This window comes from Halyomorpha halys, unplaced genomic scaffold (assembly GCF_000696795.3).
Source record: "Halyomorpha halys isolate HHAL.00 unplaced genomic scaffold, Hhal_1.1 Scaffold1023.1, whole genome shotgun sequence".
In the NCBI taxonomy this organism is placed as follows: domain Eukaryota; kingdom Metazoa; phylum Arthropoda; class Insecta; order Hemiptera; family Pentatomidae; genus Halyomorpha; species Halyomorpha halys.
Genome location: NW_027110911.1, coordinates 2848 through 17158, shown reverse-complemented (window position 1 = coordinate 17158; position 14311 = coordinate 2848). Strand labels below are relative to the sequence as shown.

The 14311-nt window shown below is 29.6% G+C and overlaps 2 protein-coding genes across 8 annotated transcripts in view; one reads left to right on the top strand and one right to left on the bottom strand.

Annotated features, from left to right (window-relative positions):
* Positions 1–6261, bottom strand: part of Taf12 (TATA-box binding protein associated factor 12) — an 8523-nt gene extending 2262 nt beyond the window's left edge. Inside the window, exons 1-5 of one of the 7 annotated variants that reach the window (XM_067048996.1) lie at positions 6155–6261; positions 5919–6005; positions 5576–5689; positions 4453–4737; positions 2098–2290 (exon numbers count right to left, since the gene is read on the bottom strand). In XM_067048996.1, the coding sequence (XP_066905097.1) occupies positions 2098–2290; positions 4453–4737; positions 5576–5689; positions 5919–5990 (664 nt within the window). In that variant the 5' untranslated portion in view covers positions 5991–6005; positions 6155–6261. Of the gene's footprint in view, positions 1–2097; positions 2291–4452; positions 4738–5575; positions 5690–5918; positions 6006–6078 lie in introns of all 7 variants that reach the window. The other 6 variants (XM_067048997.1, XM_067048995.1, XM_067048998.1 and 3 more) reach the window with 6 other exon arrangements.
* Positions 6262–7936: 1675 nt separating this feature from the next.
* LOC106687900 (transmembrane protein 39A) lies at positions 7937–13722 on the top strand. The gene is made up of 10 exons (XM_014432064.3): positions 7937–8151; positions 8225–8414; positions 8491–8630; positions 8706–8804; positions 8880–8983; positions 9053–9207; positions 9309–9406; positions 11528–11614; positions 11857–11977; positions 13302–13722. Exons 1-10 carry the CDS (start codon positions 8069–8071, stop codon positions 13536–13538), a joined length of 1314 nt encoding a protein of 437 aa, XP_014287550.1. The 5' UTR covers positions 7937–8068; the 3' UTR covers positions 13539–13722.
* The last annotated feature ends 589 nt before the right edge of the window (positions 13723–14311 follow it).

The window sequence follows — 14311 nt, the reverse complement described above, 5'->3', positions numbered from 1 at the left end:
TATATAAAATTATAATAAGTACAGTGAAAAAGTAGATAAAAAAAAATATAAAAATACAGTAAACACTTAAGGATGGAAAATAAGAATAAAATAAAGGTCAAGAAAAAAGGAAAATAATGAACAAAATAGGACAGTCATCTTTTTGAATTGAGGAAAGCACAAGAATGATTGGAAGGTGGATGCGAGTAATATCATCTTTACTTTAACATTATTTTATATTTTTCTAATTTCAAAACAGGGGTGATGGTAGCAGCGTGGTCTGCCAACCCAAAGGTTACCAGATCGAGTTCCAGGTCCTATCCAGGATTTTTCAAGCATATTATTATACAATGGGTGGCACTCACAAAAATAGGCGTGGGAGTAATGAACCCACCCTATGAAAACCACGTCATAAGACGCGCAATGTATTTACTATATATATCATGCCAGGCCTTGGATCTCTATGGTCTATCACGCCAATAATAATAATAATAATGTCAAATGTAACATATTTGTTAAATAATAACTGTCCCACTCCTCTACCTTGTTCGTACCTCACATCCTTCAAATCATTCTTGTGCTTTCCTCCATTCATAAAGGTAGGTGTCTTATTTTGTTCATTATTTTATTTTTTCTTGACCTTCATTTTATTCTTATTTTCCATCCTTTAGGGTTAACTAAATTTTTATATACTATTTATATAATTTTTATCTACTTTTATTTGTTGTTATTTCTATTTTGATTAATTGTTTTATGCCTTTATGTAATTCTTGTTTATTTTTAATTTTCACAGTATATATTATTTTTATTTTCTTTAATTTACTTTCAACATTTTTATAAAAATTTTCATTAATTTTAAATCGTATTTGTCACACCTTAGTATACTTTTATTTTATGTTGTATATTCCCTTACTTTGTAACATTATTTTAGTTGTTTGTATCTCACCCTGCAAAGTGGGGCAAAACATTAGCTCACAATAAATAGTTTACTTATTATTTGAATTCTTTTGACCACAACCAGACTATCTTCCTTTTATATATTACATACGCTCAATCAACAATCCTCCAACAATTATTAAATAGTTAGTTTTTATTTTAACTTATGTATATATGGAATACATAGTAAAGAAAAGTATTATGATCTTGCATAATTTCAAGTTTCTAACAGAAATGCACGTTTTGAGATCTCCGAGTCCAAATAATCAGGCCTCACAAAATGGTCTCTGATGCCTAGGATGTCATGGTAACATTTTTTGATATAATCAAATGATTAGAAGTGCCAGTTTATAGAATTGACTTTTTACATTTTTTTTTTTCTATTTTTCCAAAAATGGTTCTAACAATTTTGATTTAACTCAGTATTATATCAATGTACAAAAAAAAAAATCTTTAATATAAATGAAGTATTATCCTCATTGAAATAGTATGATAATAGGGCTTAAAGGCTGAATCCTCTAAAGTTAATATGGAATAATTTATCATCATTCATTGTTAGTAGTAACATAAAAGATATAAATATGAACTATGGAAGACTTTTTTACTAACTATAAGAGAAATAGAGATTAGAAAATTAGAGGCAGCTGAGCCGATTTTGTTAAACTATTGTATACTTGGCAGAAACAAAGTTAAAATTCGTTATTTGCACCTCAAGAAACACTAAAATATGAATTTTTATAGCAACAGAAAAACAAAAATTATTGTTTGAAACTTTTGCCAACCAGGACAGTAAGTGAAAGTTGTGTGACACCTAGATTTTTTAATCTATTATGCAAACATAATTTGATAAAAGTAACATTTCCATTCACTATACAATAAAATAAAAGTCCGCCAAGTCCATGGGTCAGTATAGCATCACGCTAATTTCTTTATCCTTACTCCAAAAGGTAGAGAAAAGAAGCTTTGTATTCATGCTGGAAATGAAAAAAATATTTCCTCAAATCGAAAATTTCTACTTCTATTTTACATTTTAGAGATCGATGAACAAATTCAATAACATGTATGTCTGTTGATCTGTAGATAGTAGGTTGATGAACTTTTCAAGGAGTGTGGGTTAGAACGCAATCGCTCCCATATCAATAGCATGGTATACATTAATAGCATAAATATACAACTTTTTACCTAAATGTAACTGAAGATCCTTAACTTCTACAGTAGACGATTTTCTATGTTTTGCAAGAAGACAACCAGCTGTGATAGCTGAGTCAACAAAATCATCAGCCATTTGTAATAGCACATCTTCAACATCTTCATCTAACTGTTCATTAGGATCTACTTCTCTCACCAAATCTTGCAACCTCATTCTTGTTAATATCTATAATTGTTATAAAAGAATTTTTAATGACTCTATTGATACTCATACTATACTACTTTGATTACTATGCTATAAGAAATTTAAAATGAATAAATAAATTTTTCATAGCACTACTAAAATACAAATTTTCTTTTTATACTAATAGGAGACAGAATTGGATAAGATTCATTACATGAGTGATTTAATTAGCCTTCAATTATGTATTTCAGTTGCACTATAATTACAGTTAGATTACCACTAAATCGTCAAAAATTCGTTGTTTTTAGAACAATTACACAAAAGTAATTGTAACTGAGAAATATATAAACTTTGATGTAATTTAACTCATATGTGAATTAAGTTTATTTGAACACATTTCTTATGAGCACAAATCTAAAAGTTAAAATGAAACATGTAATCATAAAATCGATTTTATATTTATTTTTACAGTAATTGTAATTACTTTTTGCCCAACTCTGTTAGGGGACATTTCTATAGGTTTAACTGGCATTCGAGACTTAAAATCCTTAACTGCTGAATACCTCAAAATATTTTTTAAAAAAATGATCAAATACTGATTCTAGTGAGGATTGAATTAAAAACCTGACCATTGTTCCATCAAAGACTTACTAAAAATAACAGATGAGACCATAAATAAGATTTAATAACATATAACTGACAGTAAAGTAAAAACAGAATTTTTCAAATTGATTTCTCACAAGAGAGGTGGAAAGCTTTACCTAAGTAAGGTATGAAAATACTTCAAATACCAATCCGGAATGCATTTCAGAGTACTATTTAATCTTATTCTCATTTCAGAATACATTACATTATTTCTTTTAATTAGTGATTTTAGGGAATTTAGTGATTAGTCTAGTCTAAAATTTAATATATTTAAACTCATTCTATTGAATAATTTCAATTCATAGAAAGAACCCATACTACTTCATAATTCCTTAATTGATATACTCAGGACGATGCTTTGGACTATTCGTCTATTACCCAGTTCATCTTACTTCTTAGTAATATGTATATTAATTACTGTATCTATTTTAGAATATGAATATTTATATAATCCTCTTATATTAAGCATTTGTCCAATTAAAAAATTTTTAGTGTTAATGTTTTGTTTCTCGATTTTCTTGTAGTCTATTACAAATTGGACTGTGAGGAAATTTACTGCAAGAAGAAAGGAGAGCTAATGATTTTTTAACATAACCTAATTTTTAGAGTAATTTTTCAAATTTAATTGTAATTTCATTTCAAGGAAAAGCTGATTCCTTTTTTGATTTATTTAGTACGTTTTGGAATTCCTACTTCAAATTAATCTGAGATTTATTGAACTTTAAAAATATGTTATTGTCAATGTTTTTTCCCCAATTAACATGCAATCTATCTCTTAGTTTATTACATATTGGACTGTGAGGAGATAAGACTGCAAGAAAATCGGGAAACAAAACATCGACAGTAACATTTTTTTAATAGGACAAATGCCTAATACAAGAGGATTATAAAATATGTATTTATATGAAGTAAGTTAAATTAGGTAATAGACAAATAGTCTAAAACAATGTCTTCAATACATCAATAAAGGAATAAAGAAGCAGTAAGGGTTCTTTGTTGTATTGAAATTATGAAATAGAATGAATGTATAAATATTTATAATTTTAGACTAGAATCATAACTCGCTATACAAAAGAAATATTGAAATAAAACTAAAGTCTAAGAAATATTATTTGGCTCTTATTTCTGCATTTCAAAGTACTTATTATCTTTTATCAATATATTTAGGGCATTACTTTATTACCTAGTTCATTTTGTTTCATATTAGTACATATTTTATAATCCTCATACATCATGGATTCATCGCAATCACAAAAACGTTATTATTGCCCATGTTTTGTTTTCCAATCTACTAGCAGTCTATTTCCTCAGAGTTCAATATGCAATAGACTAAGAGATCGACTGTAAGAAAATAGGAGAAAGAAATGTTCATATTTTTAAAATTTGATACATCCCTGATTAATTTGTTGTAGAACGAACTAGATAATGGAGAAATAGTCCATAATTTCCTAAATAAATTAACAAAGGAATAAAGAACAGTTAAGTGTTTTACCTTGAAATGAAATAACATAATAAAAATATAAACCCTTAGCTTATATCGTATCTATATACACATTTACCTGGGTAGATTGTTCTTGTCCTTGACCAGTGGAATTGGTTGCATTTGGAAGGCTACTTAAGGAAGTCTGAATAGTATTCGGTAAAGTCAGTGGAGTATGATTTAAATTAACAACATTTGCATTAACGCTTTGATTTGGTAAGCCTTGGGTTAATACTGTTTGTAAAGTTCCCATAACAGGTACGGTGTTGACCATAGTATGTTGTTGTGTTGAATTGTTTGTTAATACTTGGCTAACATTATTTGTTGTTTCACTTCCAGAAACTACTCCTTGCTGGGAAGTCGGCTAGAAAAAAAAATTAAGTCAATACATCAAAAACGTCAATGTCAAAACCATATACCATAAATCCCCACAATTAAGCTCAAATATGAAATACCATAATTAACATGGACAGCACGAAAAGCATATATAACATAAGCAATTAATAGGAGCAGTCCCATTAGTGATCATAAATGCTGAACAAAATTAAACTAATGAAATTAATGCCATTATTAAGCTAATCACATAAATTTAAGAGTTACCATAAAATAACATGATTTACAGCTACTAAATAGAACTGAAAACTAAAAGGAAAGGAGATTCCATAAGTTGTAGGATTTCAACTAAGGAATTGTAACTCAGTGACACCTAAGACAACACAGATAGATTTTATAATAACAAAGCTGCCGTATTCCCACAATAAAAACAGAATGCACACATATAATGGCCCAAAAGATGTGCATTTAAAAAACATAAATGTGAATATTTATACAAACAATAGCACCACTTATATTTCCAAATAAACAGACAGGTAAAAAAGAAAAAAAAAACACTGATTAAGATATTTCATAATTTAAACATATAATGTTTTACTTGTAAGAACTTATTGCCAACATAAATATAGATCACAGATTGTGTACATTGAAACTTATTTCAATCCCTGTTAATTACCAAGTGACTTTAAGGTTAATTTGTAAGCTTCAAATCAATCTAAAACAAGTGACATCTACACACAAACACATAGTTCTTTTAACTTTTACATTTTCTAAATGCTTTATTAAACCATATAATCCCTTAAACAACTTTTATTTTGCTAATCACACCACAAGTGCTTTTAATAACAAGTGCAAGTGGTGTCCCATACTATCATGGTGCAGTCTTTAGACCAATACTTTCTTACTTCATGAAAGAAATCCCTGTATTGTGGAAACCTTTCAGGATGTGGATAAGGCCACATGGAACTCATTCTGGATACATCCTAAATAAATTACAACAGAGTCAAAACATCATAAATATTTTATATAATCTTTTTTTTCCTTTAATTAACTTATTCATAATCCATAACTTGTCCAATAATAAAGAAAGAATAAAAATCTTTGTTCTAAGAAACTGTTTGAAATGTAAATATTTCACTAATTCAAAACCCTTCAGGCTCATCAATGGTTTCATAACCAACTTCGAATAATGTAAAATAGTTTTTAACATACCATAAAATTGTTCATTTCAGCATCATTCGAATGATTATTTTGGTGGGGAGTTTGTTGGCCTAAATTGTCCATTATAAAGGAATATGTCTGAAAACAAATTAAATGATTAACTAACAAAAATTATTTTGGATATTAGATATAGAATTATTGTCAATATTACAATTTCTTAACAATGGACTAAATGTCACGTAAATGTTTAAGTGAAACTTAGGATTAATTCAAGAAATAAGACCTGCCCTGAACTAACACGAAAGTGCAAGAGTGCAGAAATCTGGAACCTCACTGAAGGTTTAAGACGTCTGACTACTTTCAATATTTGTATCGATACTTTTCACTGGACACATTGTTGGTATCGATAACTTCTGGTCATATGATAGTGAATATCGACAATGACTATACTCTATCGATTTAGATATTGGAAAATTGCAATTTAATCTTCAAGTAATTGTAAACTAATTTCTTTCAATGAATTTGATCCAAAAAGTTTACCACTCCCTAGGGTGCGTAGGTCTTGCTGCTGTTTATTTTTAGCCAATAACTCCAAAAAAAATGATAGTAGCTTAACTCTGTAAATTATTAGAATTTAAATCATCAAATCGCACAAATGTATGTAAGAAGTATGTATATAGAGGTATATTTCATCTTATATTTTTAAAGGAAATTTATTTCGTATCCAACTATGGTGTTCCAGAGTTAGTGTAGTGGATTTAGATATATACCTAGAAACCTATTTCCAATAAATAGATTTAAAAGCTTTATCAATATTTTAAATAACTCTATTTACAATCATAAGCTTCTAGATTTATATCGTATGAGTGCAGAAATCCAGAGGCGCATAATGATCATAGTTACCTCCTAATATTGATAAAAATTTGAAATCCGTTCATTGGAATTAGGTATCAATCTAAATCCACTACATGAGCTCTGGACCACCATAATGGGTAAAAATAAGTTTCCTTTAGAATAGTGTAACTCTATTTACGATCATGATACGCTTCTGGATTTACATCGTAACGACATGAATGCAGAAATCAAAAAAACTGAGAGATCTCGCGCACAATCAATCTGAATATATACAAAACCTTTATGAAATCACTGCTAAAATATGGGTGTGTGGGTTGAAGGATATCAAAAACCCAAGAAATAGCCTTCCTTTGATTTGAGTGTCCTATTTTAAGAAAAAAATTTCTTCAGTAATCATTATCCAGGAACGGTGAATGCGAACATAGACCAGTGGCAGGAATTATATCAAGATGCTGATGTGAGGGTCATAAGGATTGACAAACTAAAACGGAGGGAAAAGGAGGATAAAGAGGAAAATAAGAAGGAATAAGGTCAGAAATACTACAATATGAAATAAACTGGGAGTAAAACTGATTGAACATATAATAGAAGAAAAACGGTTTGTCTATGTAAAAGGAAAGGCCAAAATAACGTTTATATTTGATAGAAGAGTCATAGGGAAGGCCAAGTCAAAGAAGCATTTGACAGGATAGGGATGGTTCGGAAAAATACGCATTTCCCTCCTGTTTCATAATAAAGTACCAACTAATACTATTTTATATATATATATATGTAGTTTACCGTAAAAATTGATATATAAGAAGATGGTCAGGGTTGCGGTCAAAGGAGAAACAGAAAGACACAATCATTGATTGTTTCTTTCTGTTCATCCGTTTCCTTTGAACAGCCCTGATGAAGCCCTGCAAAGTGAGGCGAAACGTCGGAAAATATATAGTTGTAAACCATTTTTGTTTCTCCTTTGACCGCAACCCTGACCATCTTCTTATATATAATACTATTAGTCTTGTCGATTTAACTTAATAGAATAACACTGACTTGTACAATAGTAAATTGCACTTTATTACTTTTTAACTCCTTTAATATCACTAATAGTCCTCCCTATTATGAAAAAAAATAAGTATTAGTGTAACTTCGGACTCTATGGTTGTCAAGCGTTATTACCTCTCTGCATGTGACTTGTTATTCAGTGTTTATGTTAAACAGAATTTTAGAGGGTATGACTGAATACCCTAAATGAAATCGTTTGAAAAGATGATGCCTCAAGTTTTTTACAATGAATTTACATCGTAACATTTTTACTGACAACCAATTATCAATTTTTCCTTATTGGTTTCTTAACTAGAGAGATGGCCGGTGGAAGGAGGAATATCAATCGTTCTGGGTCAACTAAGCAGCATGCCTTTTTTAATGCTGATGATTCCAAAAATAAGTAATTTTGATTGTATGTTGCTTATAAATTATATTTTTCTGGGATAGATGTATTAGTACTTTTGTAATTTTAGGTGTACACCTCCTGAGAACATTCCAAAAGTTTCCCCAAAGCATATGCCCATGCCAGCACTTCCTCATGACAGTAATATAATGTTTGAAATTATAATGTTTGTTTACACTGGTACTGCAGTGTTTCTTCAGTTTCTTCATCTCTATCGCTCAGTTTGGTGGCTTCCAAATTCAAATGCGAATCATGCTATGGTAATAAGAGTTGCAGTTGGTGTTGATCCTGTACATAAACAAAATGTCGAAAAATTTTGGATTTATTTGTTATTAGAATTTGTACCTCGTCGATCCACATCTCGTCGGTTTTATTGTTACAATTCTGGTCCGAAGATTAATCTATGGTATATTGACTTACCTTATTCTTCATTGGGCTCCAGCTCCTTTATGGACTTTATTGGAGCAGCTAATTAGGTATTTAATTAATGCCAGAAATTATAAAAGCATGTAGTTATTTCTTATTGATACATGTTTTTAAAAATTTTTTAGGTTGTTTTTACTTGGTGTAATTATGACCTGTCTAGTTTGGTGTGCCTTTCATGTAATGAGAACTCATCCATTGGTTAACATATTCTACTTATGCTATCCGTATGTGTATGAAGAATAACTTTGAATTATGGATTCTGTTTTTTTTTTTTTTTTATTTGTTTATTTTTATTTCAGGATTTCTGTATATTTTATACTCTTTGGACTAAGTATTAGTCCATTCTTTGATGTTACCTCAATTCCATCTACAGTTCAAGATGATTACAAAAATCGATTGATTGGTAACTTCATTCGCATCTTGCTATTGTTGTATTATTGCTTATATATAATAATTTTTCTACTTTCCACAGGTAAACCTCTTCACAGTTGTTCATCATCACCTAGTGCTATAAGGGAGGAAGTAGAAAATTTGAGATGTGATTTTAACAATAGAATGAGACAAATTTTGTTTAGTTCTATGTTAAATGCTTACTATGCTGGGTTTATTCCTTGTTGCTTTGCTCAAGTATACAAATTGTTATAAAACATTAATCATCCCTATACATATATATTTTTTAAAAATAAAATGTTATAGTTAAATATCTTTTTTTTTTTTTTTTTTTTCAGAATTATCTATATTATGATGTTTATTGGGCTACACAACATCTGACATTTATATGGATTGGTTGTTTTACTATGTACCTTGTCCATTGTTACCCAGTGAAGTAAGGAGTAATATCATGTCTATGTTAAATTATTTCTAAGTTAAAAATACCATGTTTAATATGAAACATGATATGATGAAAGTTTATTAACATTGAAATACACATTTTGATCTCTATCAGCATCAAAAAGGAATTGGAAGGAAAGCCCCACATTTTTTGCAGGGACTCAGTGCATAGCTTTGTTTCTTGGAAATTCCTAATTTGGCCTATCAATAATCTTAATTACTTAGTATCTTTTTCATTAAAATATACATATTTAGTTAAGGGATCGGGATAGCTCAGTTGTGTTTAGGTGTGTGCACTGTGCTACTTATTCCAAATCCCCAGTTAGTACCCGACTGTGGCAAATAATTATTTATACAGTTACTGTAGCTGTGAGTCAACCCTGTGGTTCGGGAGTCCTTGGTGTCCACCCAGCTTCACAAAGTGGATACCCTTCATTGGTAAAAATCTAGCAGTCAGGCATGATTCTGACCAACTCACCTCCTTGCACAACTATTGGTCTAGTAACTGTATTTCCTTACAAAGTACTTAATCCCTGACCCTTCATGGGTTGTAGCAGTACAGTTTTTGTTTTATTGTATACTTTAGTTTTAATAAAAACCAATCTCATACTCTTTATCAATTCTTATAAAACTCATGATATCCTAATTACAGTTGATTTCACTAATCTACATAGGGGTTGGCTGTGCTGAATTTCTGAAATTGTTGGATTAGATTAGGTATATGTAGAACACAAAGGTATATTAAAAAAACAAACTGACCTGAAAACCTCTTATAATTACTTAAAAAATTATTTACATGAAAGTTTCTAACCAGTTAATGTTAGCAATTGAATATCAAAGTACATTTTAAATTTATCCAACCGACACCTGCACAAAAGTTGTAATTTTTTTTTGTAAGTTTGATATTAAAAATTGTTAAGGTGAGTGTTTGCAGCTTTAGCGCACTTGCTCAGCCTCCACTGGCTCATTACCAGTGATGCGGCGAGAGGGATGCACTGGATCTTGTGAGCTCTGCTCTATCCCTCACACGTGGGGGATAGAGTGGGCTCAGGGATCCTCAGGTCGATTGTGTAAATATTGTATATATTATTTTATCATTATGTTATTTTATTTATTTATTTTTCGTACAGATAGTTTGATTATGTTCATCTTGTTTATTCTTTTGTTTGTATATATTTTCAGTTTTTTTTTTTGTTTTTTTTTAATTTATTTTTTATTTTAGTATGTATGAGATCATTCATCACTATTACCTATTGCCCACAACTGTGTGGCAGATTGATCTATCAATAAATGAATCTATCAATCAAAAATATTGTTGCCTTTTCTGTAAGAATTTTTTTAAATTCTTCATACATGCATGAGCCAAGCATAAAGTGCATCTTCTATTTCCGGAAACTGACCGATTTTCAAAGTTTTTATTACTCTGCAAAATGGTTCTGTACTCTTGATAAATGATTAGATTAGATTTTTTTGTTTCTTCTTGACCATCATGATACTTTTAAACAGTCTTTATCCTACTCCTTAAATATATGAGCCTACTTTTTTTTACATCACTTTACACTAGTACAATACTTCTATTGTACAGAACAACTACTCGTGATAGGTTGAATATGTTGGTTTATAATCACCAACACCAGGCAATAACACAATACTCATTTAAAGTATTGATGTTATGTCTGTACATCAACATCCTATTGAAGCTAAATTCTTTCTTTTTTTTTTCTTTTACAAATTATATAAATTTAAATATTCATAAAAAGGCTTAGTAAATGAGAAATTTTCTAATACTAGGGGGCAAAAAAGGAGACACTTTATCGCTAAAAATCGGTTCATAAATTTCTATCTTTACTGAACGCTATCAGAATCCAAATCTGCTAGGTCAGCCTTATCTAGTCTTCATCTTTGTCTACTTCTTAATCTCTCTTTCCTTACATTTTTTGAGTTGCTGAAAGATTAGTGTGTTGAACAATTCCATTAAAATTGATTAGTATTTTTCAAAGGGTTTATTTGGATTTATTATTGATTATATATATATTTTTTTATTCTATAGTACTGTTTTTAATAATATTTGATGTATGTTTATGGGTGAGTTGAACTGTGGTTTTTGACTTTTTAGATATTGTGACACATTACATAGAGCTGCTCTCCATCTTGGTAAATGGGTGAAAGTAGAAGGGCGTGCGTGTCATCTCCCCTCTCATGTGTAAGTATAATCTAATAACTTTTCCATTTTATTTGAAAGTTATAATTTTGCTAATCTTCTATACTAGTTTTATATACAGCACCACATATGATATAAAATTGAACAATAAACAGTATAAAATTGAATATCATCATATTTCGTATTGCACTCATTATATTGACAGCTTTTCTTATTACAAATTAAAATTATTTTTTTTTTCTGTACATTTACAACAAATATTCATTATATAATTTTTTTATTAGATGGACGGATTCAATTGTATGGCAGCAAGGTGCACTTGTTAAATATTGTAAGGAGTTCTATAAAGCAGAAGGCATTTCAAATGCTGCAGAACCAGGAAATAGTTACCATACCAGATTTTATGTAAGAATATTATGTCTTTGTTTGTTTTTAGTATTAAATTTTGTTTCATATATTCTCTGGTATATTTAACTAATTAATATTTTTTTCTTCTTGTAATGTGAGAAAAAATTTATACATAAAAAACAGAATATCTCTTTTAGGCCATGATAAATACAGGTTCCCAAACAGTTCATGATACCAATTGATTTTTAATATATTCCATTAGATTGATTCACTTTTAACCACACCCTGTCACCTGACCTCTCACCTGGTTTACCCGATTCATATGCATAAAAAATGGATTTGTTTGCAACTGTGTTAGTAGCCAACTTTTGTATTTAAACTAGCTAAGTAAAAAATAAATTAATTTACAAAATTGAGTGCAACTTCACATGGAAACTGGAAATATTACTGTATTTCTGGTTTATATTTGAAGTTGCTTGAAAAGTTTAACTATACTTAAAAAGTAGTTTACTATACTTTTCTTTAATTTCACAAGATCTAAATTCATCGGGTCTCCCTCCAAACCATCCTCTTTTTTTTATGGTACAGGATACAAAACTTGTTAAAAATGCCCTAGGTAGTGTAGTTCTGATTTTTTTTGTAAACTCAGATTTGGATTAACAAAACAAATTATAATTTCAGCACTTAAGAACTCACTGGAGTTTTATTTCATCCAAGTAAAAACCCTTTACCACAGAAAAAACATTATAAGTACTTTTCTAAAATTATGTTATATTTACTACAATTTTAGCACTAATCTCAGTATATTTAATAGTCCCCCCCCCCCACAAGGTACATATTTTCAAATAGCAGCATTTTTCTTATTATTTCATGACTTTATTTTGACCAAAAATGATTTTAAAATGGCTTCAGTTTCAATGCAGAGCCACTAAGCACTTGATACCCACTGATCTAATTACTTCTTTAGTGGAGTCAGGTAGTAGGGAAACCTCAGCAAGTTCTGTACTAGTATTCAGTACAGAACCTACTTTGGTTTTGCTTTGACCTGCTACTTCAGAAAATTCTCAAATTAGATTGCAGCTGTCGTAAAATTGGATTGAAATGTTCTGCACTTTGCCAAGCTTGATGTGATAAATCCTACATGAATGCAGAAGCACTAATACTTGAAAATACATATGATGAAGAAAGTTTTTCATTTTTGATCTTCAACCTGACAGTAAAATACATTTAACAATACTTAGAAACTGATTTGTGCCCTTCAGACCTTTGGTTCCAGTGCTGTAATATAAATAACAATGATTAATTTATATTTCCATGCATTTTATAATAGTTTAATTGTTTTAAAATGATATATTGAAATATTTTGTCTTGTTTGTTTCAGAGCATTTTCCACAATCCAGCATTTTTTTTATGTTCTTTGGTTGGCCTCCAAATTTCGTTTGTTATTCTTCAACTATTTATACTAATGCGAACTACAGAATGGTATAAAATAATTTCAATATCCTTGCTTCTCTTCGCCAATCACTACCCTCTATTTAAACTGGCCAGAGATTACCTAATTTGCTGGAAAGTTTATAAAGCAGAAGCTATGATTCAGGATAAGGCTAATGGTGGTTAAATATGCTGCCAATTTATGAGACTGATTTCATTTGTAGTCAATAATGCAAAAACTGAGGACATTGTAATTGTTAACCTACTGACTCATTATAACCGACTCATTTATTTGTATATAAGATAGATCATAATCCATAATTATGATAATTTTTCTTCCTTTCATTAAAAGACTGAAAGAACTTATCTCACATCTTGTGTGTATCTATTTCCCCAAAAATATTTTATAACCTTTTATACCTGATTGAGATAATTTACGATAATTGTTATTTTTTCTGCATGCTTTAGTTTTATTTATTTATTTTTTTCAATGCACTTGTTTAAACATATGTTACTAAGTGACAACATTGGTATCTGCCGAAACTATTGTGTTACCTCTAAACTTTATTATAATCATCTAAAGAATAAATTTTGTTAAAAGTAATCAACTAATTGATTAATAAACCATATTGCCTTAATGCCTGAAACTGCATCTGAAGTGTTCTGTCGTAATATTTTGGATAATTCGTTCCAGTACTGTTATAGTTTTGGACTCTTTTGGATATAATCCCTCTTCTGATATGGACATGTAGAATCCTCTTTGGTATTTATTTTGTTGAGAAGGACTTGGAAAAAGTTTTGTTCAGTAACTAGTTTGTACTTAGCTGTGAAAATATGCTTCATTATCTTGAGAGATATCTTCTTAGTTGACTCAATAAATAACAGGTCAGCAATAAATTTTTAAATTATCGCAATTTCCCATTCAGCTCTTTTAATTGATAATTTATGATTACCATAGTA

What these genes read in the sequence shown, in the direction of transcription:
- LOC106687900 (XM_014432064.3), top strand. Translation starts at nt 8,069, where the DNA reads ATGGCCGGTGGAAGGAGGAATATCAATCGTTCTGGGTCAACTAAGCAG. An exon ending in GCTGATGATTCCAAAAATAA is followed by an intron (nt 8,152 to 8,224) that starts GTAATTTTGATT and finishes TTGTAATTTTAG; the next exon opens with GTGTACACCTCCTGAGAACA. An exon ending in TTACAAAAATCGATTGATTG is followed by an intron (nt 8,984 to 9,052) that starts GTAACTTCATTC and finishes TACTTTCCACAG; the next exon opens with GTAAACCTCTTCACAGTTGT.